The sequence below is a fragment of the Vidua chalybeata genome, chromosome Z (genome assembly GCF_026979565.1).
Source record: "Vidua chalybeata isolate OUT-0048 chromosome Z, bVidCha1 merged haplotype, whole genome shotgun sequence".
NCBI classification, from domain to species: Eukaryota; Metazoa; Chordata; class Aves; order Passeriformes; family Viduidae; genus Vidua; species Vidua chalybeata.
In genome coordinates this window covers 75,611,411-75,638,131 of record NC_071570.1, presented here as the reverse complement: position 1 = coordinate 75,638,131, position 26,721 = coordinate 75,611,411, and the positions used below count along the sequence as shown (strand labels likewise).

General features: G+C 44.2%; 1 protein-coding gene across 6 annotated transcripts; it reads left to right on the top strand.

The window, feature by feature from the left end:
* The first annotated feature begins 1,086 nt into the window (after window positions 1-1,086).
* On the top strand, window positions 1,087-26,694 carry ZFYVE16 (zinc finger FYVE-type containing 16). Of its 6 annotated transcripts, XM_053932896.1 has the most exons (19): window positions 1,114-1,217; window positions 7,091-7,199; window positions 7,384-7,749; window positions 7,933-9,539; window positions 12,687-12,783; window positions 13,681-13,857; window positions 14,639-14,787; window positions 16,683-17,058; window positions 17,648-17,770; window positions 17,871-18,026; window positions 18,597-18,821; window positions 20,101-20,183; window positions 22,033-22,137; window positions 22,529-22,679; window positions 22,864-22,944; window positions 23,471-23,633; window positions 23,994-24,099; window positions 24,498-24,662; window positions 24,910-26,694. In XM_053932896.1, the coding sequence occupies exons 2-19, from the start codon at window positions 7,130-7,132 to the stop codon at window positions 25,072-25,074; spliced, it is 4,365 nt and encodes a 1,454-aa protein (XP_053788871.1). In that variant the 5' UTR covers window positions 1,114-1,217; window positions 7,091-7,129; the 3' UTR covers window positions 25,075-26,694. The 6 variants fall into 6 exon arrangements, with proteins under 6 accessions (XP_053788866.1, XP_053788868.1, XP_053788872.1 ...); XM_053932891.1 differs by having other exon boundaries at window positions 1,087-1,217; window positions 7,384-9,539; XM_053932893.1 differs by having other exon boundaries at window positions 1,092-1,162; window positions 7,384-9,539.
* The last annotated feature ends 27 nt before the right edge of the window (window positions 26,695-26,721 follow it).

Here is a 26,721-nt window from a genome sequence, read left to right as displayed (position 1 = left end):
GGGTCAGACTGAGGCTCGGGGCACAAGTTTTGGAGAGATAGCTCACCGGTGCCGGGCGCTGACATACAGACCCACTTCATAACGACCCCAGGCTGTGGGGGCTGTTTATTTATTTACTCCGCGTATCGCCTCAGAGGGGCGGCGCCGCGGGGCGGCTCCGTGGAAGAGAAGGTTCTGGAAACAGCAGGAGCCGTGCCGCGGCGGCGTCGCGGAGGGGCTGAGGGCGCAGCGGGGCGGGAGGTGGGCTCTGCCTCCTGAGGCGGGAGCGGCCACGGCACCGGCTCCACCGGGGAGCGGCCTGCTGCCCACCCTGGGCCTTCCCTGGAGTGACAGCGACGTCACTGGGGGTGTGACGTCACCGGAACGGGCACGGGCAGGGCTGATGGAGCAGTAGTGACGTCACCGAGGGGTTGTGATGTCACCGGAACGGGCAGGGAGCAGGGCCTGAGGGGGGCTGATGAGGTGGCAGTGACGTCACTGTGGGACGTGTGATGTCACCAGAACGGGCGGGGCCTGAGGGGGTTGATGGAGCGTCAGTGACGTCACTGTATGGGGTGTGATGTCACCAGAACGGGCAGGGCCTGAGGGGGCTGATGAGGTGGCAGTGATGTCACTGTGGGAGGTGTGATGTCACCAGAACGAGCAGGGCCTGAGGGGGTTGATGGTGCGGCAGTGACGTCACTGTGGGAGGTGTGACGTCACCAGATGAGGGGGTTGATGGAGCGGCAGTGACGTCACTGTGGGAGGTGTGATGTCACCGGACCTGGACGGGAGGGGCGCCCCCTGCCGGAGGGGTACGGGACACAGCGGGGTGTGTGGCCTGCACGGGAGGCTCCGCCCCTTTCCCAGAGGCCCCGCCCCCCCGAGGGGCTCAGGCTAGACGGCGACTCCGCCCTCCTGCAGTGCCAATCACGAACAGGACCACGCCCATTTAGCAGTGCCACGCCCCCTCGCGCTGTCCGTCAGCCGCGTGGCCCCGCCCCTTCCCTGGGCGGCGCCCCGCGCCGGCCGCGGCGGGAAGCGCACGCGCAGGGCGGGGATGGGCGTGGCCGCGCAGGCGCGGTGCGCGCAGCGGAGGGTCGAGGCCGCCGCCCGGAGCCGCCGGCGGGGCCGGGGCGGGCCCTGAGGGGAGACGGCCCCGAGACGGCCCCGAACCGGCCGGGTGAGGTCGGGGCGACGCGGCTGTGGGAGTCTGACCTCTGCCTGTGGTGACCTGGGTGGGTTTCTTTGCCCCCGGAGGTTTGTGGGTGTTAGTGATCTTATTGCTTCTTGCGGTTCCGTTTGTTTTTTACGTAGGGCATATCGAGTGTAGTGTATGTACAAAGAGCACTGTGTAGGGTATGTGGAGAATACATGTGGTATATGAAGTAAAGTAGGTGAGATTATTTTATAGGTTATATGGAATACATACATGGCATATGGAGTGGAAGGGACAGTGTAGAGCATTTTGAGTCCGTGTTTAAATACGAGCGGCGCTGGCACAGACCTGGCCATTGGCACTGCCGGGGGGCACGGCGGAGGGTGCCGTGGCACGGGCGGTGAGCGGGGCCGGCCGCCGGCACCGCTGCTGTGCCGGACCGCGCTGCGGCTCAGAGCCGCTCCGCTCCGCCTCCCGTGTGCCGTGTCCGGCTCTGGCTTCACCGCAGGAGAAAGAGGAGAACCTGCCCGAGAGGCTCCAGGGCAGGCACAGAGCGGATCTGGGCTCTGCAGCATCGCTGGGCTGGGCTGAGCCTGCGGGAGCTGGGCCTGGGCAGGCTGGAGAAGGGAAGGGCCAGAGGGGATCCCATCCATCCATCCATCCATCCAACATCTGCCAGGGCTGCCAGAGGCTGGGCCGGGCTCTGCTCGGTGCTGCCGGCGGCAGCGGGAGCAGCGCTGCCCATAAAATCAAGGGCAGCGAGTTGCAGGGCAGCAGGAGGAAGAAGTTGTGTGCGTGGAGGGGCAGAGCCCTGGAACAGCTGCCCAGGGAGGGCCTGGAGTGTCCCTGTGTGGAGCCATGCCAGCCCCAGCTGGACACGTTCCTGGGCAGCTCCAGAGGAGCCTTCCAGCCCTGTAGCTGAGGGAGCCTGCGATTCTCTGGCTGGTGTGAGTAATGCTGCTCTCAGCTCGGAGGAGCAGGGTGCTACGGGTGGATGAATGAAGGAAAACCCTCATAAGCTGGAGGCGATGCGGGGTGGAGCCGTGAGGGTGGCAGTGTCATCACGCTGCTGCTGCTGTCCTCAAGAGTCTGTGTTTCGCTAGCGGAACGGCATTCTTCAGACGACACGACTTGTTGTGGTGTGTCCTGTAGGCTCGCCCTTACACATCTGAAAACTTCTGCGGCTTTTTGTTCACCCCGTGGTTCAGCTCCTCAGCAGCCACCTCAGCTTTCGGTTCGGACAATAAGTTGTTCTGCTCAGCACGAATCGTTCTTGTTTTTATTTAAATTTTTTCACGCAGTGATTGTGCAGTTGTGCTGAGCTTCTCCATCAGGTTGGTTGCTGATGGGCTCTGTGGGCAGCTGCTCCCTAAAACTTTTTGCCTTCAGGGCTTCAGGCCTATGTGTGGGTGTATGGTGTTAGGGAGGGGTCTGAGAAGGAAAAAGCTGGTAATTAATTCCTTCAGGACCCTTGATGCCTTTTCCTTGGTCTTAGAATTAAGAGTTAGACACGGGTAAGGGATAAAAAGGTTTTTATTTTGATATTCAATAAGGATTTTTATGGTGTAACAGTTTGTCACGGTGGAATATATCAAAATGCATACGTATGGTAGATGGGGCATACAATTTTATAGATTTTGTAAATTAGTCTATTTAACAAAGACGTTTCAATGAGAGCTTTAAATAAATAGTGTGATTATTTTAAAGTATTTTTCCTTAGATGGGCGTAAGGGTGTGTTTTAGAGGGGTTTCTCAAGACAGTGTAAGGTTTTCTGGCTTCTGACCGTGAAGCTTTTAGGAGTTTGGTTTAGAATACCAGGATTATGTTACGGTATTAGGCTTAAAGAATTACAGGTGTGTATGTTAAGGGTACCATAACAAAGGTACATAAAAAGAAAAGACAAAAATCACCATGGCGTCACCCTTAGTGAGGGAGAGGGGCCACGCAGCAACCCGTGAGCGTTCCGCTGTGAACTTGGTGCTTGGTGCTCGTGTTTATGTTGGAGGTTTTGTTCTGCCCGAGGTGGCTGCTGGGGTGGTGAGGTGCAAAAAGCCATTTCAGCGCTCCCACGGTCCTTAGTTCAGCTTTCTGCTCAGGCCAAACACGGTAATTAAACACCGTGATGGAGCTGAAACAGCGTAGCCAGCGGGCAAAAAGACTGCGGTTGTGGTGATGAGGATTGAGGTGGTGGTCATCCTGTGGTCATCTCTCTGGAGGGGAGACCCCCGTGCCCCTGCTTGTGTGTTCCTTTGCCTCCAAACCCCAGCTTGGGCTCTTCTGTTCTGTGTAGAAGCAGGCCTGGCCCCTGCAGTGGGGAGTGGCTGTAGCAAACATGTGTTTGAACACCACAGAGAGTGGTTTTCAGGGGTTCTCAGACATCAAAAGGTAGCTTGTCTGCAGACCTTGAATTGGTTGGGTGGTCATAAATAACCTGTCCATTCTGTTCTGCAAGTTAGCACCACTGAAGACTGCTAACTGCCTCCATTTACAGAGTGTATCTGGAAAAAAGCCCTGACAATCCATCCCGTAAGTTGGCCACCCAGTGTCCCAGCAGCCTCGTGTTATCTTCTCCTTTAAATAAGAGTGTGTTGAGAAATCCCCAGTGGAATGTTGGTTTTGAACTCTGGAGTATGTGCCTGTTAGGTTAGAAGGGATAAGTAATTTATAAAGGATTTAAAGGAAGTGTTGAGGTCTGTGAAGTGTTTTTAAACACCCTGTCACACTTGCAGTCATGGAGATCTCAGGATTTGCATTCCACAGTTAATAGTTAACAGTTTTAATGTGGTGGAACTATTGCCTCAGTTTCCTAGGCCTGTGTTGGGAGTGTGTCAGACCATTTGTTGGAGATCTCAGATGAGCCTGTTCTGAGGTTTATCTGGAGAAGTGACATGTCCAGTGTGCACTTTTTGGTAGTACCTTTTGTGCTTAGATCATTATTTTCCCATTCTGAGACAGACTGCTATTTTACCTTTGAGTCTCTTCCTACATAAATATTTAATCTATCTTTATCTGAAAGTATATAGGCTTTAACAGACAGTGATTGAAATATAATTTAAAAGTTGTTTTTTTTTTTTAATCCGTAACATGGAGCTGTGAGAGCATAAAGTTTTATGTCTCCTTGCACTATTAGGGACTTATTGTCTCAGATAAAGTTATAAGCATTATGTTTATTTTTAAAAAAGACTAATCTGTGAGCCAGTTTAGAGAGTGTCTAGTGACTGTATTCAGAGCTCTAAAAGACAAATTCAGTTGTCCCTGCCTAAAAAATGTATTCAGAGGTGGTGCTCCTGGTTTCTGATAGTTAGAATACAGTGTAATTCTTTTGTTACAAGTATTAAGTCTTAAAAGAATATGCTCAGAACAAACGCACGTGCTTCCTCCAGACCCTTCGCTCAGGGAAGCAAGCAGCCATTTAATAAAAATGTGTCACCAGAGCTTTTTCATAGCTTCTAATCCAATAATGTGAACATTGAGACAGACAGCAGAAAATAAAACTTGTTCCTCTCGCTGAAAGAGGATTTGAAACATGAGGAACTAGAAGGCTTTTACAATTCTTTGGTGATGCAGACACCAAAGTCGGGACAGAGAGGGACAAGGAGGTACTGCTGGTCTGCCCTGTTTTGGGAGTTTTGATTTTGTTGTGAGTTTCAGTTTTTTTGCTTGTAGGTCTGTTGTAGAAAGATGAAAACCTATGAAAAGTTTGACAAAATAGTAATGAAATTAGGAATAATACACAAGCTAGTTTTTCAAGGTTCCGTTAGTTATTCAAAGTACTTTCTCGAGTCAAATAACCATTTTATTTAAAAAATAGACTTAAATAAACAAAGCAACGTTGCTGGGTTGGTAGACTGAGGTATGATAGTTTGGCGAGCTCTCTGTAGAAGTGAGTTAATCTGTATTAAATAGATGTAAATATTGGCATATGGTTTTAGTTCTACAGTTCTTTTCATTGAGTTCTTCCTTTTTCTGGAGAGTTTAGTGGGCCAACACTGTACAGCATCAATGCACCCTGCTAATTAGCATTATAATCTAAAAATAGATAGTGTTGTCATCTAATAATGCCCTTGTGCTTAAATCAGGATTTGTTGTGTGTCTCTCAAGCGTGCAATATTCTCCAGTGAATAACAGTGAATATTCTCTAGGCCTTTTTAAATAAAAGACAAAGGTAGATGAAATAATTACTGGCCTCTCGTCTGTATTTTTTTTTTCAAATGGGGAAGGTTTTTGTTTTTTATAAGCTTCTGTTGTTATTGATATCTGTGATACCTGCTGAGGTTGTATAATAAATACCTGCAGAGGACACAAACCAGCATTACGCATGCTCCGATGCCCGGCTTTCTTGTAACCCTTCAATATTTCTTGTTTATGTGGTCGGTCTGACTGTTGACTGCCCACAGATACGTGCTTTAGGGACGGGATCTGTACTTTGATGTCTCCCAGTGAATCACCAAAAGCTGTTAATCGTGTATGGCTCTTAATTGAAATGCCTTCCAGTTCGTGTTGTTGTATCCCCCTTGCCGGGAGGTCGTGGTTGTTGCAGGAAGGAGCTGTGCTCAGGTGGGTGAGGAGAAGGGGCACCGAGTCTGTGCTTGCTGCTCCTCGAGCCCTCTAGACCACGGTCAGACACTTGTATTAGAGAGCAGCCCGAGGACCTTGGCTGTGACTGGCTAATGGCCACGGATACCCAAACAGGTTGTTCATTTTTTGGCTTGCACGTGGGCACAATCACTGCGTTGCTGCGTGTTTGTTTGGCCTTTCTTACGCTTCTGCAAGCCTCTATTCGAGCTACACGTTGCCTTCAAGTGTTCTTGTTCCGTGCGTATGAATGTGGTGAATAATTGCATCGCAGCTACATACTGACACAGGTTAAAGCTCCTGATCTGAGCTATTCAGTGAGGGGAAACCTTAGAGCCTGGGGGCAAGTAAGGCATGGAATCTAGGTGTGTAGCTGCAGGGTGGCGTGAGTGGTGCCAGAGGATTTAAGTGTTTGTTTGGGCTCTGAGCTTTTAGAAGAATGGGCATTACTAAGTGGTCAGAGCACCAGCTGCACTGGGGTAGGCTGTGAGGTCAGCCAGTGCAGAGGCTGAATGCACTGGTAAAAGCAGAAAGAAAACTGGACAGCCCTCCACAGGCGTGGTTTACAGACATTAGACTAAATGGATCTCAGTCCCTCCAGTTTGCTCAAAGGAACTGTAAATATTGATTTTTGGTAGGTAGTTCTGCTGTATGAGTGTTCAGTCATTGAAGAAAATGTACAGTTGGAAAGCAATTCTGAGTGACCAAAAAAAATTTGAAATTGAGTGGCTGGAAAGGTTCATTAAACAAATAAACCAGGGTGTTTTGCAGTGGGGAATGTGATTGATAAATAAATAGCTTTCTGATGAGCTGGTAAATCTATAATAACAGTATAATGTTGTTGGGACCTCAGAAGTATAGTTGTTTGTATGTTTTGAGTAGAGCAGAAATTATGAGCAAATTACCATGTTGGATTTTTAATTTTTATTATTATTATTATTATTTACACAGTTCCATTGTGTTGAAAGGCAATAATGGCCTATTTAGTTTTTTGCCTGTGAACTGTGTGGCATTAAATGTTTATAGGGTCAGACTAGAAGATCCTAATATTCCTTCTGGTTTTAAACTTGCTGACATTGTAATGCCATAGCAGATGCTTTCAGATGCTTTTTATTTTTTTTTAATTGGTAGCCTCAATTCTGTGGTTTGAATTGAATTTGGGGGTGTATTGTTCATAGTGCTGAGTACATTGAGCATAGCCAGAATACTTAGAGGCTGCAGCCCTGTTTGTGCTTAGGTTTTGTTCACATGGAGAGAGAACAGAATATTAATAAAAATAAAAAAAAAACGCCTCATATGAGCTGCTGTCTAGTACGAACACTTGGGCTTTGTAAACAAAAAATGCTTTGGATTAAATGCTGTGTTTTTCTCTGTAGGTTTAAGAAGGCTAAAGCTTCACTAGAACTGTGACTAGAATGGACAGTTACTTTAAAGCTGCAGTCTGTGACTTGGACAAACTGCTTGATGAATTTGAGCAGAATACAGGTTGGTTTCTGCACTGCCTTTTTAGTGGAAGTACATGGTCAAATGACTGTTACCATGGAGTTTGAAAGTAACATCTGCTAAGTAAAATCTTATATTGACGAATAGATGGGGTTGAGAGGGAGTACACCGTGGAAAGAGAGGAGTCTTATAAACTTTGCTTTTGATCTCTTCTTGCTTAAAATAGATGAATGTGAGTGCTTCAGAACACCTCAGAATCCATATGACTCAAAGCTCTCTTCAGTCCTGGATTGCTTGGAGCATGCACACCCCACACCAGAGCTGCCAGAGGATCCTGCTGGATGTCCTGCCCCAGAGGAGAGCTCTCTCTGTGCCCCTGCAGGCACGAGTGATGTGCTCAGCTTCTCACCACCCAGAGAGAAGGGTGTTGCTGGCCCTGACCTTTTGTCCACTGTGGGCAGCAGTGCCCTAAAGGAAATTCAGGCTTTGAGCCTGGGAAGGTGTAGCTTGCCTGTGTGTGATCTTGTCAGTGACACAGCGAATTCAGTGCCCTCAGTGGCTGCTCCAGGAGGGGCTCAGGAGCTGCGGCCGGGTGAGTTCCCGTGCAGCCAGGGGCCCGCTGGCTGTGGCGTGTCTTGTGTCCCCATTCCTGTTTGTGTGACTTCACCTGGCTGCAGCGGGGCTGCCAGCACACGGCAGAGTGATGGGGACTCGGTGTTACAAGATTCAGGGCATCTTACAGCAGAACAAATTAATAATTTCGCTTTAAAACCAGAGAGTTACGCTGCAGGAGCAGTCCTGGGTCCGTGTGATGATCAACACCGGACAGAACCTGTAAAGTGCACCGAAGTACTCAACCACCCTGGACAGACTGCTGCCCCGGATGCTGAAAATGTCACTGTAACATCGCAGAGTTTGAATGCACACGGTCCCAAAGATGAGGAAGCCTGTGAAAAACTGCCTTTTGAACCACAAAACAACAGTGCACGCTCTGCAGCAAGCAAAGAAGTGTATGGAGGAAATGCCTTAGGAAAGGTAGACCCAAGCGAGGGGAGTAATGCTGATTCCATGCCTTCAGATCTGCCAAAGATGCATCCATTACACAACAGTAATGCAACACTACCTGGAAATTGTGTCTTAGCAGGCTCCTCGTGTCAAATAGGAGCTGAAGTAGAGTTGGAAAGGAAAGGCACAGAAGAGAATGTAGATAGTGAAGAACTTAATAGCAGTGAGATACCAAGCAGTGTTTCCAGGTCGTGTATGTCAGCCGAGGATGTCCAGACATCTCTGTCCTGTCTTTCCCTCCCTGTGTCCATGTGTGGTTCATTAGTTGTAACAGAAGAAAAGGTTAATCCTCTACCTCAAAACGCAGTGGCGGAGGTTATTAGTGATACTGTAACTGTTCATGCTGGAGAGTTTAAAACTCATCTCCCTGGCAGGGAATCCTGTGAAAATACTAGCTGTCATGAGCAAGATGATGTAGCTGAAATCAGTGAAAGTATTGCAGAAGAGAGTAGGGATGGAGAGAAGTACGATACTGAGAATGTAATTGATGATAGTGATTCTCAGCAAATCAAAGCTTTTGCTTCTGCTTTTCTAGACCTTGGAGCTGAGCCATATGGTGTTGACATAGACACTTTTTATGATGAGAGCATGAGCTCTGTTATGGCTGACTTTGCTGTAGAGGAGAGTGTTATTAAAAGTGATATTCTAATAAGTGATGCTGAGCTTGACGATTTCTTGTATGGACAAAGTCAGCAGTCCAGTGTGTTGAAGTCTTCAGACAATGATGGTAACTTGGTGGTAGCTGATGCAGATGGAGGGAGTTTAACAGATCTGAACAACCTGGATTTCACAGAGGTCGATGAAGAGCTTATGCAAACAAAACTGGAGGAGATAACGAGCATTAATAGTAACCTTAAAGTATCTATTCCTGACAATGAAGTGGAAGGTGCAGCAGAGGTCAGCACATCTCAAAGTCAAGGCATGACTGAGAGTGGCAGTGGAGCTCTGGCTTCTGATGTTTGTATTAAAGGTGCAAGACCAAAGCAGTTGCTTGACCTTTCCCAAGGAGCTGCTGGTCAGAAACAACTGAATAGAACAAATGTACTTGAAAGAGAAAACCAAGAATGTGCTTGTGTTAGCCCAGAAGCTCCTCTCTCAGACACCAGCGTAAATGTTGGTAATACTGACCCTGGGGAAAGCAGCTCTGAAGCTGGAGGAAATCAAACCTCTGGAACTGCTGAGCCACGTAAAGCACCTGCAGCTCTGTCGTGGAAACAGCCCCTGTGGGTCCCAGACTCAGAGGCACCCAACTGCATGAACTGCCAGGCCAAGTTCACCTTCACAAAGCGACGACACCACTGCCGAGCCTGTGGGAAGGTGAGTTCCTGGGGAGGGCTCCTGTGCTGTGACAGGAAATGGACATTCTCATTTGGGCATAACCAAGACAGAGAAGGGAAAGAATATTGACAGAAGTTTTCTAGGCTCAAAGTACTTTATTTAACAAAGACCGGGTTTTATTTTCCCTCCATAGGAACCTAAAGACTGTTGGAGAAGACTAATGTTAATTAAGAAACATATGGCCTTTTTTGTGAAAATTGTGATTAAAGAGAAGTACAAAGTGTGTTCTTACCTGCCATTACTGGCTAGGTTGATGTGTTTTGCATAGAGTAGGGGAGATGAGATGAGATGATGGACTAATTCATCATAATCATAATGAATCAGCCCGTTAATTGAGCTTTTCACTTAAGTATTTATGTTCTAAAAAATTGAGGTGGTCAGGATGAGAATCCAGTGGTTTTACTAGTCATTATAGCTCTAGGGCACTGCCCATGAACCTGAAGGGATTGTGTTCTTTCAGGAGCTGTAGCAGCACTACCAATGCAAAAGGATTTATGGTCTAAATCTGTCTTCTGGTGTGTTTAGATGTATCATTTTCTAAGGAACTCATCTCAGGGGAAAAATATGTGACTCACCAACAAAGTGAGTAATTGCAGAACTTTCCTTCAGCCTGAGGTCCTCCACAGAGAGTAAATGATGCCAAAGCTGGTACTCAGTTCAGAATTCCCTAGTGATCAGCTGTGGCTTGTACCAGTGCATAAATGGAAGTGCTAGCAATACTAGTGACCTCACTGTTCAAAGTTGCTCTGTAAGCTCTAAGGATGAGGAGACAGAGCAAAGTCCAGTGTCAGTACTAAATTTTTGCATCCCCAGTGTTAGGCACCACCTGGAAAGGCACGGTAGTTTTTCTTTCTGCCTCTCTTCTAGCACTGTGTCTTCAAAGCATGATGCTCATTTAGTCAGCTGCAGCCAGTGTGAACTAAATTGTAGGTGTGAGTCGAGGTGTCCAGGAAATGAAGAACTCCTTGTGCTGACCTGGCAGCCATTGAACTTACTGCCAGAATATCCTGGTGAGATTTTGTGATGGTTTAAAGCAGATTCCTTCAGAGTGGGTTCTGTTTTAGTCATAAGACTGACGGACTTGAGGTTCCTGTTTTACATGTTCTGTGAAGTTCTCACACCTTGTCTAGAGGTGGGGATGGGAGACCCTTCACTGCACAGTGCTGTTGACAGCTGTGAGTGTGTCAGCTGAGGGGCTCGTGGCAGAGCAGCAGTGTAATTAGGGAGCATCACAATGTCTCTTTATTAGGAGAGTGAGTGAAGGCAGCATGGGTTGTCTAAACTGTACAGATATGGGAGTGCTGTGCAATTACAGCTTTTCTGAATGTGCAGCTTAACCTTCTGCCTCGTAGGACTTTCTGTCTTTTTAATAGCAACTTTTTTTTTATCCTAAAAAATCCCAAATCAGACATTCCTTGTGTAGCTGTTGTTTGTTGTGTTTTCAGCCATTTGGGAAATAAGGGAAAACTGGTTGGAATTCACAGTTGTCCTCTGTGGACTGTCCTAGAAAACAATTGTATGGATTCCCATACCTCTTTTTTTTATCAATGAAAATAGCAACACTTGTGGAGTGTGGCATCTGTGCCAGAGGGAAGTGTGAAGTTAGTGGTCCCTGTTTTCTCTCCCCTCTGCAGCCCTCACAAGGCCAAACAGCTTTGCAGGTGTCCAGGTGTTTGTCTCTTGCTGTGGTACCCTTCTTCTTCCTAGTTCAACCAGGACCCACTTGTTTGCTCAACAGCCTGCTACTCACCTCCTTTCTCCTGTCCCTTAGTTTGCCTTCACCTTTTAGGTGCATTAGGATTTATCCTCCTGCAATCCCCTGCAGGTCCCAGTGTCACCAAGGGTGTGAGGAGAATACACCTCCTTGCTGGGGATTGTGCTGCTTGGCATTTGAAGCCCTGAAGTGGATTATAACTGATTAGCAATTAATCCTCATCAATTACATTCTTAACATATGTACTGAGCATGCGCGTTCCCTGTTGAGGTAGATCACCTGTGGCACTAATCCAGAAGCAGCTGGAGTAGTTTCTTTTTTTAGCTCATATTACACTGATCAATTGCTGCTTTTGCAGTGACTTTTCCTGCTTAGAGTTCATTGTAATAACTTTTTTTCCTGTGCCACTCCTGTTTGGGATTTCCCTCCTCCCTTCCCCCCTCCAGCCTTGAATCCACTTTGTTTTTCTCAGTTGGGAGCAATTAGGAGTAGAGATGACCTTTAGGGGTTTCAGAAGACCTTTTGTAAAGGCTCCAGAGAATGCACAGAGCTAAAAATGGTGTGACTCTTTAAAAACTTGCAGATCATCCTTGAAAGAACATAAGGGGAAAGTGAAAAAAGCTCCAGATATTTATGGCAACTCTTGCAAAACAGCAGCTATTCTAAAGACATAATTCTTTGGTTGGGGTTTTGTAGATGTTGTCCAGGCTAATGAGACACACTTTTCCCCGTTTCTGCTTAAGAATAGGCAGGATATATACCGTGTTGGAATAGAAGAGCATATTCTGTTCTTCCAAAGCAGCGTTCTTTGCAAATGCTTGTCTGAAGGGAGCTCGTCCCACGCAGGCAGCACTGCTTGTTCTTGCTGAGGGAGCAGGAGAGCCACTCAGCAGCCCCAGCACATGAGCCAGCCTGCCCCAGCAGCCTGCAGCAGGGAGCTGTGGGCTGGAGAAGCAGCCTCGAGTGCCTGGCAGACTGGTAACAGCTTCCTGAGGGCCGTGGTGAGCACTCGGTGCTGCAGAGATGGTCCTAAAGCACCACAGCAAGTCCCAGCTCTGCGCCTCAGTCCTTGGCCCTGGCACTGTTAGTTAATGTAGAACACTTAGAGCAGGATCCCAATAGGATTGAGAAGAATTTGGGATAGGTGGTGCAACCTGAAATGCTTTTCATCACTTCAGAGAAGAATTTTATTATAATTTCAGTTGGGTCCTCCATGTTGCTGCTTTCTGCTGGGTGTGTATCATGGGTTTTGTTTTTGTTAATTTTTTTTTTCTGGGATTAATTTCTTTGTCAGGGATTACAATACAGGCTTGAATACAAGAATGCAGATAGTTTAGAATGAAGCAAAGTGTATTTTCCTATTCGTTGTCCAATGTGTCTGTAATATTTAATGCAATCCTTTTCTGATTCAGGTTTTTTGTGGTAGCTGTTGCAAACGAAAATGCAAACTGCAATACATGGAGAAGGAAGCAAGAGTCTGCACTGGCTGTTATGATGATATTAATAAAGGTAAATTAATAAAGAGGTTTTTTTGAGTAATTGCAATAATCATTGAACTATCTCGTTAACCTTTGTTCTTTTTGGGGAGTTTGATTGCTTTAATTGGTGTAGGCTTTCCTATTGCTGAGATGGAGAATAAAGAGAATAATTGTTCCTTAGTTAGATTACAGTTCTTACTTTGAACTTTGGGTCTCAAGTTGGTTGCTTTTTTATTAAAAAAAAAAAAAAAAAAGTAGTTTTTAACTCCATAGGACTAAACAGAAAGTTATAGAAGAATACAATTTGAGTCATCTGTGGCAGTAATCTAGCAGAAGTTATCCTCACTCCAGAGTAGCCGTGTGCATGTTTCAAGGCCACATCCCTGCTTGTTCTCACATGTTTGCCCACTTTATGTTGCTTCCTGTCCTGGTGTTTTTACAAGTCACTTACCAGGGCTGCAGTAAACAACTCGTCAGATAACCTTTTCTTAACTGTAAGCTACCCATGGATGCTTTTGGAAACACCAGGAGAAACAACTGAGGTCCTGTTGACGAGTATGTAAATAACAAGTTGAAAACATGTCATATTTTTAATAGGCACCTGAGTGGAGTTCACCCTGACAGATGTGACAGGTGTTTGCCCCAAGGGCCGGGGGTCACAGTGGTGTAGTCACTGCAGTGCTGTAGTCACTCCTTGTCCCAGGAGGACAAGGGGAGGTCTCTTTATCTCATGAGAAATGAGGCAATTATGCAGGTAGAAAATAAATCTAAATTTTCTTCCATACAACAGTTTGAGTGTTTATTTTTCATAGCTAGATCACAAACTGTGCATCGCCCCTGCCAAAAAAACCCCACCCACCCACAGTACTGCTCTGCGAATGAAATTTAATCAATTGTGCGATCTTAAAAACTAACCACATTATTTTAGCACAGGCATTTGAAAGGATGATGAGTCCAACTGGTCCTGTCCCCAATTCCAGTGTCTCCTCTGAGCATTCTTCTGCTGCTCCGCCTGTAGAGGAGGCCCAGGTACCCGGGGGTGCCAGCTCTCCTTCACCACCTGCACTGTTGCCTATCTCAGCACTTAAACAGCCTGGTCCTGAAGGTACGGATCCTCAGTATAGCACACATCTAACACTTGGAGAGTCTCTTTGGCAAGAGCTGCTTAGCACGTCTGGGATTTAGAGCTGGTATTTTTTGTGTGAAACAGGAACACTCTGAACGGAAACACTTTCACTTCCCAGTTTTGGTGCCAGGCCCCAGCTGGTCCTAAATCTCCCATTTATGAAAAGTGGTTGTTACTTTTGTCATTGCCCTCTCTGTTTACATTGTAAATCTTTTTGTGTAGCCGTTCATTCTATAATTTTTACGTCTCTTGGGAGTTCTCTAGCTTGTGTTGGACTGCCAGTCTTAGAGTAAAAACAAAGAGTAGCTGTTCAGGGAGAAGTTACAAGGGAGGAGCAAAGCTTCATTCTCTGTGTAAATACAAATGATTAGTGGCTAACTAATGTCTTTGTTCCACTTTTATTAAACATCTGACCTTCTTCAAAGAAAACACATTGTTAAACAAATCGATAAATCAACTTTTTTTAGAGTGTATCCCATCTTTTAGTTGTGATATGCATTTCATTATGTCACTACAGAGAGATGTTTGAGGAAGTATCCTTCTGTAATAAGAATTGATAGATTTAACTGTAGCAGGGCAGCTTCCTCTGCAAGTGAGAGGTTATGTTGCCTGACTGGACACTGGCTACCGTGGACCTGTGCTTTGTTCCAGTGAACAGACATTCTGTGTACATTTGGTGGGGAGAAGGGGCTTCATTTCTGCCCCTCTCAGCTGCTGGAGCAGCGCGATGACACGGCGTTGTTGTTCTCTCCTGTCGCAGGGCTGTGCCCCCGAGAGCAGAAGAGGGTTTGGTTTGCAGATGGCATTCTGCCAAACGGGGAAGTGGCAGACACAGCAAAGCTGTCCTCAGGAGCAAAGAGGTCGCAGGACTCCAGCCCAGAGAACCCAGACCTGCCCGAGATGCCCACAGTAGGAGTCGGGATGGTTCAGCTGTGTGGATTACCTGTTGGGAGACCTTTGCTAGCCATGGATGGGGCCCTTACACACCATGGCTTCTGAGTCACAGCCTTTGGAATCTGAAACAACATTTTGGGCAGCGGCTGTGAAGTCCTTGGATTGAAAAACATTGTAGTAATTTTAAATTTGAGTTAAACCAAGCAACGTTTTCAAAGGAAAACATTGTTTGGTTTGAGGTGTCTGTGAACTTCAAAACTGGTGTGGTTGAAAATTTGCCAAAGCAGTTTATTCAGTACACAGTATTTGATGAACTAGTTTTGTGAAGGTGACCTCAGCCACAGTTCTTAAGCCTGTCATTAGCAACATGCTTATAGTACAAGTTTGTGGTTGTTGGTTTTTGTTTCCAGTGACCTGCTATAGTTTCCCTGATGGATTAGACCAACCAAGTTGCTTAGTGCCTTGTAACACCCCATTATAAGGTGCAGCAAAATCACTGTATTGCTTTGAGTGTGAGCTAATACTGAACTGAGAGGGGGATTGGTTCTCTAATCATGAGTCACATGCATACTGGTGAATGAACTGCACTTTAAAAGAAAAGTCCAAAGAATAGGTGTAAGTTTGCTGTGGAAAGACTTAGCAAGGTTCCTCAGGTGAAGCCTTTTTAAGACAAAACATAGCACTAAAGCTATGTCTCAAGTAATAACTTAAATTCCATGATTCTCACAGTGCTCAAGAGTTTTTAAAATCTGTTGTTAAAGCTGAAAAAACAGACCATTATTATTTGTATATAGAGGATCTGAACACTTAACAGGTGTATAGCATTTAATTCAGCTTTTACTCGTGAAGAACTGTAGTAATCAAATAAAAAGGAGTTAGAGTAAACAAAAGATATATCCTGTCTGTCATTTTGGGGAAAGAAAGATGCAGAAGATGAGCAATGTCTAAAACTAAAAGCAGCATGGACAAAGTGAGTGGAAGACAATTAGTTGATAGTTCTCCTGTGCAGCCTCAGAAGCCCAGACAAAACCAGCACAGTGCAGCTCCGAAGCAAAGGCAACACAAAATCCTGGAAGTGCTGCCACAGGGTGTGTGAAGGGCAGAAATGCCAAGTGGTATGAAACACCCACAAGCAGATTCAGGGAAGAAGTCTATTATTAGCCAATTTAGCCTTGTTTTCGTCTGTGTTTTTGTGGAGTCTTCCCTTTGGAGTTGGTGGCTTCTTTTAACTTTGTGGCAGTATATTTGTTAAATGGAGGATTTGCTGGAAGCTGATGGACACCAGGAGAGCTGCCACAGGGCAAGCATAAAGATGCCAGGTTTTTTCTTGTTGTATGGACAAAGTCTTCCCTCTGGGTATAGCATGCAAGGCTAAAGAATGATAACCTGCATCTGTTTTTGTTGGAGGGAGTTGCAGCTGGAATTATGAGATGCAGCTGGAGGGGTCTTGGGGGATTGATTTTATTTCATTTCTTATGGCAGCTGACATCTCAGCATGCCTGTGTTCATGGCTTGTCATACCTGTCTTGCTGAGGGAGCAGTGTGAGTTGGACTCCAAACTAGAAATTAATCAGACTGAACTATTAGCTCTTAGTAGCTATTCAGTTACTTCAGCTATTAGTAGAATAGTAGAAATATTGTAGAAATATGTTTGCAGTATGCAAGTGCCAATCCATTTTGTGTTACCAAACAAATATATTAATTATGCATCCTCACCCATGTAACTCCTAAACAAAAAAAAAGAAGAGGATCCAGGAGAGATTTGATGGCTTTCTTCTTATTAGAAGGAAATGCATTCTCAAGTTTTGTGAGAGATTTCTTTCTCTTTTTGCTTCTAGAATACTAACAATGAAAGTTCAGCTCACTATGAGACAGTGTAGATTTTTTTTTTTGTTATTTCTTCTCCACAGGCTGCAAACCCAGAGGAAGATGACCTGGTAACTGACGTAAATCAAAAACCGACAGAAGAAATAGATAAGATGACAAGAATGGAGGAATTACATCCTTCTGTTCCATCAGATGGTGCACAGCAGGCTGCTCCAGGCCAGAGTGAGGCGGCACCTAGTTACAGATCTGCCACTCCAGGAACTGAAGAGTGTTCCCCTGCAGCAGCAGAGAACAGCAGTCCCAGTTCAGGGGGTCAGAGCACACGGGCTGTGCCTGTCTCTGCCTCAAGTTACAGAGCACTGTGTGGGGTAGAAAACTGGGTGCGACGAGAGGTCAGCCTTCTTCCTGACGGTGATCAGCTGCCACCACTTCTGCTTGCACTGGGTGAAAATGGGAAAGGTAAAATCTGCTAACATCTTGAGAAAATTGTTAATACTTACAGAATCCTAGAATTGTTTGGGTTGGAAGGGACATTAAAGCTCATCCAGTGCCACCACCTGCCGCTGGTAGGGACACCTTCCACTATCCCAGATTTGTAAATACAGGCTCAAAAAATTGTATTTTAATATAATTCTCACGTAATTTATTTGTTGAATACTAGATTGTTGGGTAATGACTGTGCACTTGTAACAAGATCAGTATGTCATGAGAAGAATGGGTCACCACTTAATTGCATGATGGTGGTGGCTCTGCTCATCAGAGGTACCTGACAGAATCAGGGTATGGAAGAAGAGTCAGCACACGTTCAGTCAGGGATTTCCAGAGCAAGGGTAGCCCTGGTTTGCACCTCTCTTAGAAGCTGCTGCTTCAGTTCTCTATGTTCCTTGAATCTTAGGCTAAGCTGTTCCCTGGTAGATCTGTAGGTATTCAAATCTTGGGAATAACCACCAGGGTAGGAGGATGGAATGACTGTGTCATACAGTGAACTGATTCTTGGTTTGGGTCATTGGGTGGTATTTTGAACTAAATCATGTGTCAATTTATGTAGATCTTCTGGTGGAGGAACATCCATTTCACCAAAAGGTCACCTTGCTGCTTGGGGAAGGAGGTCCTAATCCATTGACTTTTATTCTAAATGCCAACTTGCTTGTCAATGTGAAGCTAATAACATGTAAGTATTGCACATTTTCTTTTCCATTAAATCAAGCCTTTTTTTAATATTTTTTTCCTGTCAGTAAAATAGCATTACTGTGGTATCTTATCTTTTAAAGATTCCTCAGAAAAGTGCTGGTGCTTCTCAACAAATGGACTGCATGGTTTGGGTCAGGCAGAAATTGTCATTCTGTTGCAGCGTTTGCCAGATGAAGATGTTTTCCCTAGTGAAATATTCAAATTATTTCTTGACATCTATAAAGATGCAATGAAAGGTGTGTCATTTTAATGTCTAACTTCTTCCTGTGTAGAATATTCTTGCTGATCTTTAAAACCTAAAGTTGATAGGTAATTTTTCTTGAATTATTTGTGTGACGATTCTGTTGAAAGAGTGTTATACTAGAGTTCTAAATAACAGAAACAAATGAATTTATGTTTGTTTAATTTACTTCTGTAAACATCCTGTTTGCAGGTTTTTTTGTTGTTTAGTCATATTGTGGTGGAGATTCTGGGTATGAGCCGAGTCTATGGTTTTTAGGACACCTGGCACTTCATTTGTAGAAGTACAGTGCTCATAAATGTAAATATTTTATGTCTGTTGATCAGAACTCATCAATTGGTGTGTTTAGGAGTTCAGGCACTTGTTTGGAGAAACTTAGTTTCATAGTCAGGGTTATTTAGTGATGAAGTACAGGGCTCATATTCTGTGGGTTATTCTGTGGACAGACTTCAGGGGGAATGGTGGGCTTGCAAGTCTGTCAGAGCTCACTGCTCAGAGCAGTTCTCTTGGCACAGAAGTGTGAGTGACCCAGGTCTGTAAACACTCTCCATTCCTCTTTCTACAGGAAGGTTCATAAAAAATATGGAAAACATTACTTTTACAGAAAACTTTCTCAGCAACAAAGAGCATGGAGGATTCCTGTTTGTTTCACCAACTTTTCAGAAACTTGATGATCAGATTCTACCAGATAACCCTTTTCTTTGTGGCATTCTTATCCATAAGCTGGAAATACCCTGGGCAAAAGTGTTTCCAATCCGTTTGATGTTGAGACTGGGAGCAGAATATGGGGGTGAGTTTTAACAGCGGCGGTATAAATGTAAAGTTCCCTTTGGAAAATACAAGTAGTTTTTAGACAAGCAAGCTATTTTAAAATAATCTTTGCAGTATTTTATATTACACTTGGATAAGCCAAACATGCGGAGCCACCTGGGAATGTTCATTGTCCTGCTAGACTTCTTTGATTTTTTTTTTTTTTTTATCTTAGCAGATAAGAAAGCTAAGAAACCAAAAGTGACAGTAAAATATAAAGAGTTTTTTTTGGTTGTTGAGGGGATGCTCACCAGCCCAGTTTACAACTCTGATAAAATGGTAAATTATACTGCTTCATAAACTGAATAAAGGTATTGATTACTTGGAAACATCTAGGCATGTAAAAAGGCTCACCATTGTAGAAGCTGCAAGTCCATAAATGTGAGAAATGGAATTCTAAGGGATTCTCAAAACCTGACTGAAAGCTCACACAGCCTTGTACATGTGTATGCAAACTCTGAGATAAGTTGTGCTGACTTAGGAAGGCCATTGAATAGAGATGACATTGCTGAGAAAGAGACTGAACTAGAAATAAATTTCACACTATGGCCTTGCAAAAAGACCAGATATTTTGGAGAATTAGAACTGTGAAAGATGCATTGTAGCAGGACCAGGTGGGGTAAAATAATAGGTGGTTGGTGTTAGAGGTGCTAGCAGCATTGTGTGGCTACAACTAATAGCCTGAAAAACATTTATAAGGAATTGTAACCAGGAAATAACTTGGTTTCTGATAGAATGGTGTTGAGTTTTACATCTCTTATGTCTTATCCTTTAATGAGAATGATATGGGATAAAATCTTTTAAAACTCCTCTCAGTTGCCTTGTCTCTGTAGAGCTGGGAATTGTTCAGCACATAAACATGTACCTGTCACCTGTTCATGGATTTCTGGAGCCCACAGTGGACCTCTACAAGCCAGATCCTGTCTGCGTGGTGACAAGGGTGGCAGCTGCTTTGTTGTTGTTCTTTCTCTTACCTAACCACTTGCTGTGCTTGGTTTTTTTAACACTGTTAAAAAACACAGTTTTGTCAGATACAGCCATGGTGGGGGAGAACCACAGAGTGGCTGGGAATTAGAGGGGGGCTCTGCTTCCTTTGGCTGGTCAGATATTGAGATTTAGAGAAAGCTTAGAGCTGAAAAAACTATAGAACTACTGGAATAGCAAATTTTAGAGTTAGGTAAATATGGTAGGTAATATATGGTAGGTAAGGTAGGATATGATGTAAGTATGATAGGTAAATATGACCTTTTTCTTCCTAGACTATCCAACTCCTGTGGTAAGTGTCAGGCACAGGAAGCCACTCTTTGGAGACATTGGACACACAATTATGAATCTACTTGTTGTGAGTAGATGCTTTATTACCTGCCCTTCCTGTTGTAATCCAAATTACCTCCAGACAAAATCAAAATATCCTCCAAACAAATGCTGAATCTTGAAAGCAGAGCTAATGTTTTTGTTCTTCATACTTGACTTAACATTGGTGAGAGAGTTAAAAAAGCTGTTTGTTTCACCTTGTACTGTTATGGATTAGTTCTGGTTGTGAAAAAAGGCTTTTAATGATTGAGGGAGATATCATTTGCATTGATGCTGGTAGTTGTCATTGTTCAGGTGCATTTCTCTCTTCCGAGCATCGTTGTGGTGCAGGGATTCTGGTCTTAAACCTGACAATTTTAAATGTGAAGAAACACTTGACAGGCAGATGCTGTGGACTAGCTGCAGTACCAGTTGCTTTGTCAGACAAACTTAACCTTGCTACAGTTATTCAGCTTGACTGTCTTTTGTGAAGGACTTTTTGGCAAAATCATAAGTCTGGAATTCGTGCTATTTCCTGTGGAAGCTTTCCCTCTGTTACCCAAGTAATTGGATTTCAGATTGCAGGAAGTCTGTGTTTCTGACCAGTAACCTTCCTCTTCTGATACTTACACAGAATTGTGGAACTTTCCATCCTAGCATTCAGGGCAGGGCCATGGAAAGCAGAACAGGTCTCAGTTGGGCAATCACTACTCCTCTCCTGGGTCTGGAGACCATCATAGCTGAGATGAAACTGCAGTTTTCGGCCCCCTTTTTCCTTTTTGCCAGCACAGGAATCAGCTGGAGGAGGTGCCCCATCTAGGAACAGCACGTTTGCTCCTCCTGTAGGAGCCTCCCACTCCTTCAGGCTCCTGTAGGAGCTGAAATCCACGAGCCACCTCCCAGGCTCACTGGTGGTGTGCCAGTGCCGGTGTGTAACTGCCCCCTCGGGCTTTGGGCAGCCTTCCTGCTGTGCAGCTGCTGGATGGGGTTTCTGTGGAGCTCCTGTTCAGGTGGATCAGAGTTACTGGGGTTCCCCTTCGTGGCTGCGTCAGCCTGGAGCTGGCAGGGGCAATATGTGCTCCTTGCAGGAGTTGCAGTCCCTGCATGGCTGCAGGATGCTCTCTTGGCGCTGCCTTGGCACCTGTGATGCAGATGCTCAGTCAGAGACCATGCAGAGCCTGTCCCCACACAAGTGGCTGAGGCAAAGGGCGCCTGTGATTTACGTCCTTAGTGCTGGATGCCAGTCCCATGGAAACCTTAGTGCATCGAGATGTTTTGTAAATACCCTTCTTGCTGCAGCTGTGCTGATGGAGGAAGGCACTCATTGCCTGCTCGTACTTTTTTGCCCAGCTGAAGTAGTAAAAGCAAATGAGACCATTTCATACCTAATGTTGTTGTTCTGGAAATAAACAGAATTTTGCAGAAGTGGGTGAGGTGATGGGAGATTACTTGTGTCACAGAAAGGGATAAGAAATGGTGCACTGTTCAATCTGTAAAGCAACAAGTTAGAGCTGTAGGGGACAGGCTGTGAGCCTGCAAACAAACTCATCTCATGGACGGTGGCTTCCATGCTTCACTTTTCTATCAGAGAGGGAGGGTGTTGAAGTTTTTCTCTCCCTAAATCACTGGGATTCTAATGTGGATGAAGTAGCCGTGGAGTAAATAACCCATTGGTCAATAGAGGTAATTTGTCAGTGCTCTGAGTTTGTTAATACATTCACTGAGATGCCTGTCACATACACCTGGTGGGCAAAAAGGGATCCCTAGGTTTTCAACCACTCTTAATACTATTTTTTGGATGTCCTACAGATGTTTTTAGAGTACCTTCATCTGAGGTAAGGAAAGGTAAGAAAACAATACCTAATAGTCTGCTAACATAAATACTTTGTCTGTTGTAGGACTTTAGAAATTACCAGTATACTTTGCATACCATAGACAACCTGTTTGTTCATGTGGAAATGGGGAGAAGCTGTATTAAAATACCTCTGAGGAAGTATAATGAGGTGAGTACACCCATATTGGCTTTCTAATCCAAGCTGTTTTAGTCTTCCATTTTTTGTATAATACCAGTCACACCTCTACCATGAGCTCTTTGAAAAAAACCCTCTCTGAACTTTATACTGACCTAAATGTGTAATGGGAAGGGCATGCAATTACCTGAGCACACACTTCCTTCTGTGATACGCTGGAAGGTGGATAATGAGCAGTTAAGACTTAGGTCAGCTGTTAAGCACTGAAAGATCTGCAATTTACTCAAAATCTTTCAGCATGTATTTTCAAATATTCCCTTTTACAGATCTCCTGATTATGATGTTTTGCTTAGTAATTAAAAAAAAATCAAAAACCCTCTCTTGGTGAGATTTACCAGTGTAATGACAAACTTTGTGTTGACAGGTGATGAAGGTGATCAATTCCTCTAACGAACATGTAATTAGCATTGGAGCCAGTTTCAATACCGAGGCAGACTCTCACTTGGTGTGTGTGCAGAACAAGCAGGGCGTCTATCACACACAGGCCACCAGTGCCACGGGACAGCCCAGGAAAGGTAAGAGGTCTGGGGGAGAAAAATCACATTTCTAGAGCAGAAATGGAAGTTCAGTGTTAGGCTGCACGGAAAATGCATCTCTGGTGTTACATTAAATTGTGTTTTAAGAGGAGTTCAAGTTCAATCAGTTATGACTGACTGGAGTGACACAAAGTGGTGCTCACTTCCTTCCTGTGTTTTCTAGTTACAGGTGCAAGTTTTGTGGTGTTTAATGGAGCCTTAAAAACATCCTCAGGATTTTTAGCTAAATCCAGTATAGTTGAAGGTAAGAATTTTGTTCTGCTCTCCTCTTAACAGACTTAAAAAGACAAAAAAAAAAAAAAAAGCTGCAGTCTTATGCAAGGTCTCTCTGCCTCAGTAAGCTAAACATTTCAGTTTTTAGATTTTGTATGAAACCTATTGCAAAGAAATGCTGCATAAAAATACATTGTAGTTCACCTACTTGTTCTAAAATGTTCAGATTTAAACTCTGTTTAATCAGGGCAGGTCTGTCCTTTATGGAACTATTTTCATTGCCATATTGCTGAAATACACATATTGGCACCTATATGCAAAAAAAATTTAAAAATAATTTAAAAATGATATTTTAGTTTGAATTCTATTGACAAAATAGGTTTTCTTCCACTTTCATGTAACATTTAGTGGTGTAGGTGGGGCAGGGAGTACTTTTGTGCCTTTGTTAATTAGCTGTAGGAGACGGTTGGTCTCAGTAGAACTTAAGCCAAGATTCTGTAAGAAGCTGTGCTGCTTTTCCTTTGGACAACGTGGAATTTTAACTGATTTTCTTCTAGATGGGCTAATGGTACAAATAACACAAGAAACAATGGAAAGCCTACGTCAGGCATTAAGAGACAAGAAGGACTTCAAAATAACCTGTGGAAAAGCGGATGCAGGGGACGTGAAAGAATACGTAGATATTTGCTGGGTAGAAAATGAAGAGAAAACAAACAAAGGGTAAATGTACTACCCAAGCCAGACATCTGAGAGAATTCTTGTTCCCAATGTTCAAATATCTCCCTTTAGTTTCTTGAAATTAATCTAAAGTATTCTTGTGACAGAAAGTGCTTGATACCAAAGATGGTATTATAGTGTCTTAAACCTGCAAGATTAGGTTTCTATTAATTGTGTTAGTTCCCTGTTTAGGATATTTCCTTTTGTATCATCTGCATTTTCATAGTGCAAGTCCTGTATTGTATTTTGTTGTAAAGGTGTTTAAATAGCCTTAAAGGATGGGTAAATATTATTTCATAGAAGTTACTGTATCTAAACTGTAAGTGTTGTTTAAATTACTAATCAGACTATTGTTTTCCATAGAATTTTAAGCCCAGTTGATGGAAAATCAATGGAAGGAACTCAGAGCGAAAAAGCACCACAATACAGAGACTTGGAAAGAGAGGGAAAAGTTATGAAGTGCACTGAAGTTAGTGAATTACATAGTTCTTGAGCCTTTTTTATTGCTTTTTGAATATTTAAGTGGTAATGTGATAGTACTAAGTGGTACTATTAAAATGAGCTGATTTTATGTGTAGCCATCCTGCCAGACAGAATGTTCTCTGCAGCTGCTTGGTGAGTTTACACACTTGTCATTTTTCTCCTCTGAAAAAGACTAAAGTCTGTTGGCAGTGACAGCTCTGTAAATGCCTAATGCAGGAATTCCCACGGCTCCTGAAGTACTTTGAGTGTGTGGATGAACTGCTCGGGTGCTTTGCCAGCATCAAAGCTTGCCCTGTTTGGTGTTATGTGATCCTAAACTACTCTTTTTTTCTAACTTTGGGATGTACCAGGCTGCTGACTGCCCTTCCCTTTCTCTGATCTCAGGTTTACTATTTTGCAAAGGATCATGAACTCTCCAGTGCTGTTCCCCACCAGTTTGCAAAAGAGATTGCCCTTGCCTGCAGCACTGCTCTTCGTCCTCACCTTAAAATCTTGAAAAATAATGGGATGAATAAGATAGGACTCAGAGTTTCCATTGACTCGGACATGGTAAGCTTTCAACTTTTATTGCACATGCTCCATTTCCACTGAAGTATTTTCCCTTGTAAATACCTTGGATCTCTCCATGAATGTTTAGAGTTTTGCCCTACCGAGGATCCAGGCTAAGGATGACATTTGGGGAAGAAGCTGTCTTAGTCATTACTTTCTCACCTCATGGTAGCTGCAAAACAGCATGTTTTGCATAGTCTTGTTAGTACAAGAAGTGTTAATTAATATCAGTGTGTTTCCCTCCTAGGTTGAATTCTTAGCAGGATCTGGAGGGCACCCTCTTCCACAGAGCTACCTGAACGACTTGGACAGTGCTCTCCTTCCTGTGATTCACGGTGAAATGTCAGATCCTACAGCTCTACCACTGAAAATGGAATTAGTATTTTTCATTATAGAACACCTGTCTGGATGAGGCTGATTACGTGCATATACTGATTTGCTATATCTGAACACCAAAGTTGTAATGCTACAAACACAAAAAATGTTAAAGTTTCTAAACCTTTTTATGTTTTAATAGCTTTCCAAACTGTTTTGTTAAAGCCCCTCAGATCCTCTCTGCTTCCTCTACCACAAAAGAGTTAGTTTGTGTCATGAAGTTCTGAACGTTGACACTGACTACAGGTGCAGAAGAGTGCAGGTTTTGTTACTCACACAGCTGCAGCACTTGTTAGGTGAAGTGTGACTCCAAGTCATAGGATCTTGCCTCTTACACACCCCAGTGTGTGACTGACTGCTGGGGTTCCGTGTGATCCCTGCACGTGCTTCTCCCTGCAGGAGCTGAACACTGGAGCAGGGCTGGCCCAAAACTCTGTCCTTTCCTGGACAGAGGAAACCCCAAAACTCTGGGGTTCAGACCCCAGGCCTGCTGCAGCTGCCTGGGGCCCCGTGGGGCAGCTCTGGCAGCGCAGGGAGCGCTGTGGCCGTGTGGATAAACACCTCACTGAGGTCCTTACCCTGGGGATGTTGATGCTGGTGCTTCAGGAACATGTGCTCTCAATTAATATTTTGTAGAGTAACTGTTTTCTTTCTTGTATTTATAAGGATTTATCTAACTTAAATGGATGCTATTTTTATAATAAGTGCTTTTTTCTTTACTCTGTGTTCAGAATTCCATACACAATTTGACCTTTCAAGGATTAGGAAAAAACAGATTACCCTTGATGTAATCTACATGTAGCAATAAGTCAGACATGAATTCTGCAGTATTTTTTCTGCTCCTGTCTACTGCTTTTGCCACATTTTAGTAGCCACCTTTGCTTTCAGGGAGAACAGATGTATTAAGTCTGAATTTTCACACACAGGTTGATTCTAGTGGAAGGTGTCCCTGCCCGTGGCAGGTGGGGTTGGGACTCTTTAAGGTCCCTTCCAACCAAAACCGTTCTGGGATTTTTAGTATACCTGACGTTCTTGCATAGGATGTATTTTTTATACTGGGTCATTTAGATCTATTTATGTATTTGTGATGCATGTGATTTGTACTGAGGTTCATCAGACTGCGGTTGGGGTTTGGTAGCAGCCACACAACTGCTTGTCGAAAACAGAACCAAAACTAAATATATACAAGATCTATATTGTTTTCAGTAAAAATGCTGGCACAATTTTATAATGAGAGTATTAAAACTTGGATGCCTTCTTGATGCCAATAGGGGATATTTTATGTTTTTGTATCAAAAACAATATGTAATTTAACGTAATCTGCTCTGGTGTTATCTGTGCTTTAACACTCCAGTCCTAGAAGGGTTCAGGCATTGAGATCTTACCCTGGATGGAGCTGAGCTGCATTTCAGCTTCTGTGCTGACTTCTCCTGAGAAGCTGCTGTTAGGGAGAAGGGCTGAACCCACACACAGTACGAACAAAACGCGTTCTTGTTGAAAACAAGCTGCACCCAGGCCCTCGAGGGAGCCCCAGCAAGAGGCTGAAGAGTGTTTTGGGTCTGTGACAAGGCCAGGGCACCTGAAGGAGCAGCTGCCTCTTGGCACTTAACCTCTACTAACTCCTTTTGATCAATAAAGTTAACTACAGCGCTTGCAACCTTCCGCCTCTTATTTATAATGAAAC

What these genes read in the sequence shown, in the direction of transcription:
- ZFYVE16 (XM_053932891.1), top strand. Translation starts at nt 7,130, where the DNA reads ATGGACAGTTACTTTAAAGCTGCAGTCTGTGACTTGGACAAACTGCTT. An exon ending in CAATGTGAAGCTAATAACAT is followed by an intron (nt 17,771 to 17,870) that starts GTAAGTATTGCA and finishes TATCTTTTAAAG; the next exon opens with ATTCCTCAGAAAAGTGCTGG. An exon ending in AAGTTATGAAGTGCACTGAA is followed by an intron (nt 24,100 to 24,497) that starts GTTAGTGAATTA and finishes CTCTGATCTCAG; the next exon opens with GTTTACTATTTTGCAAAGGA.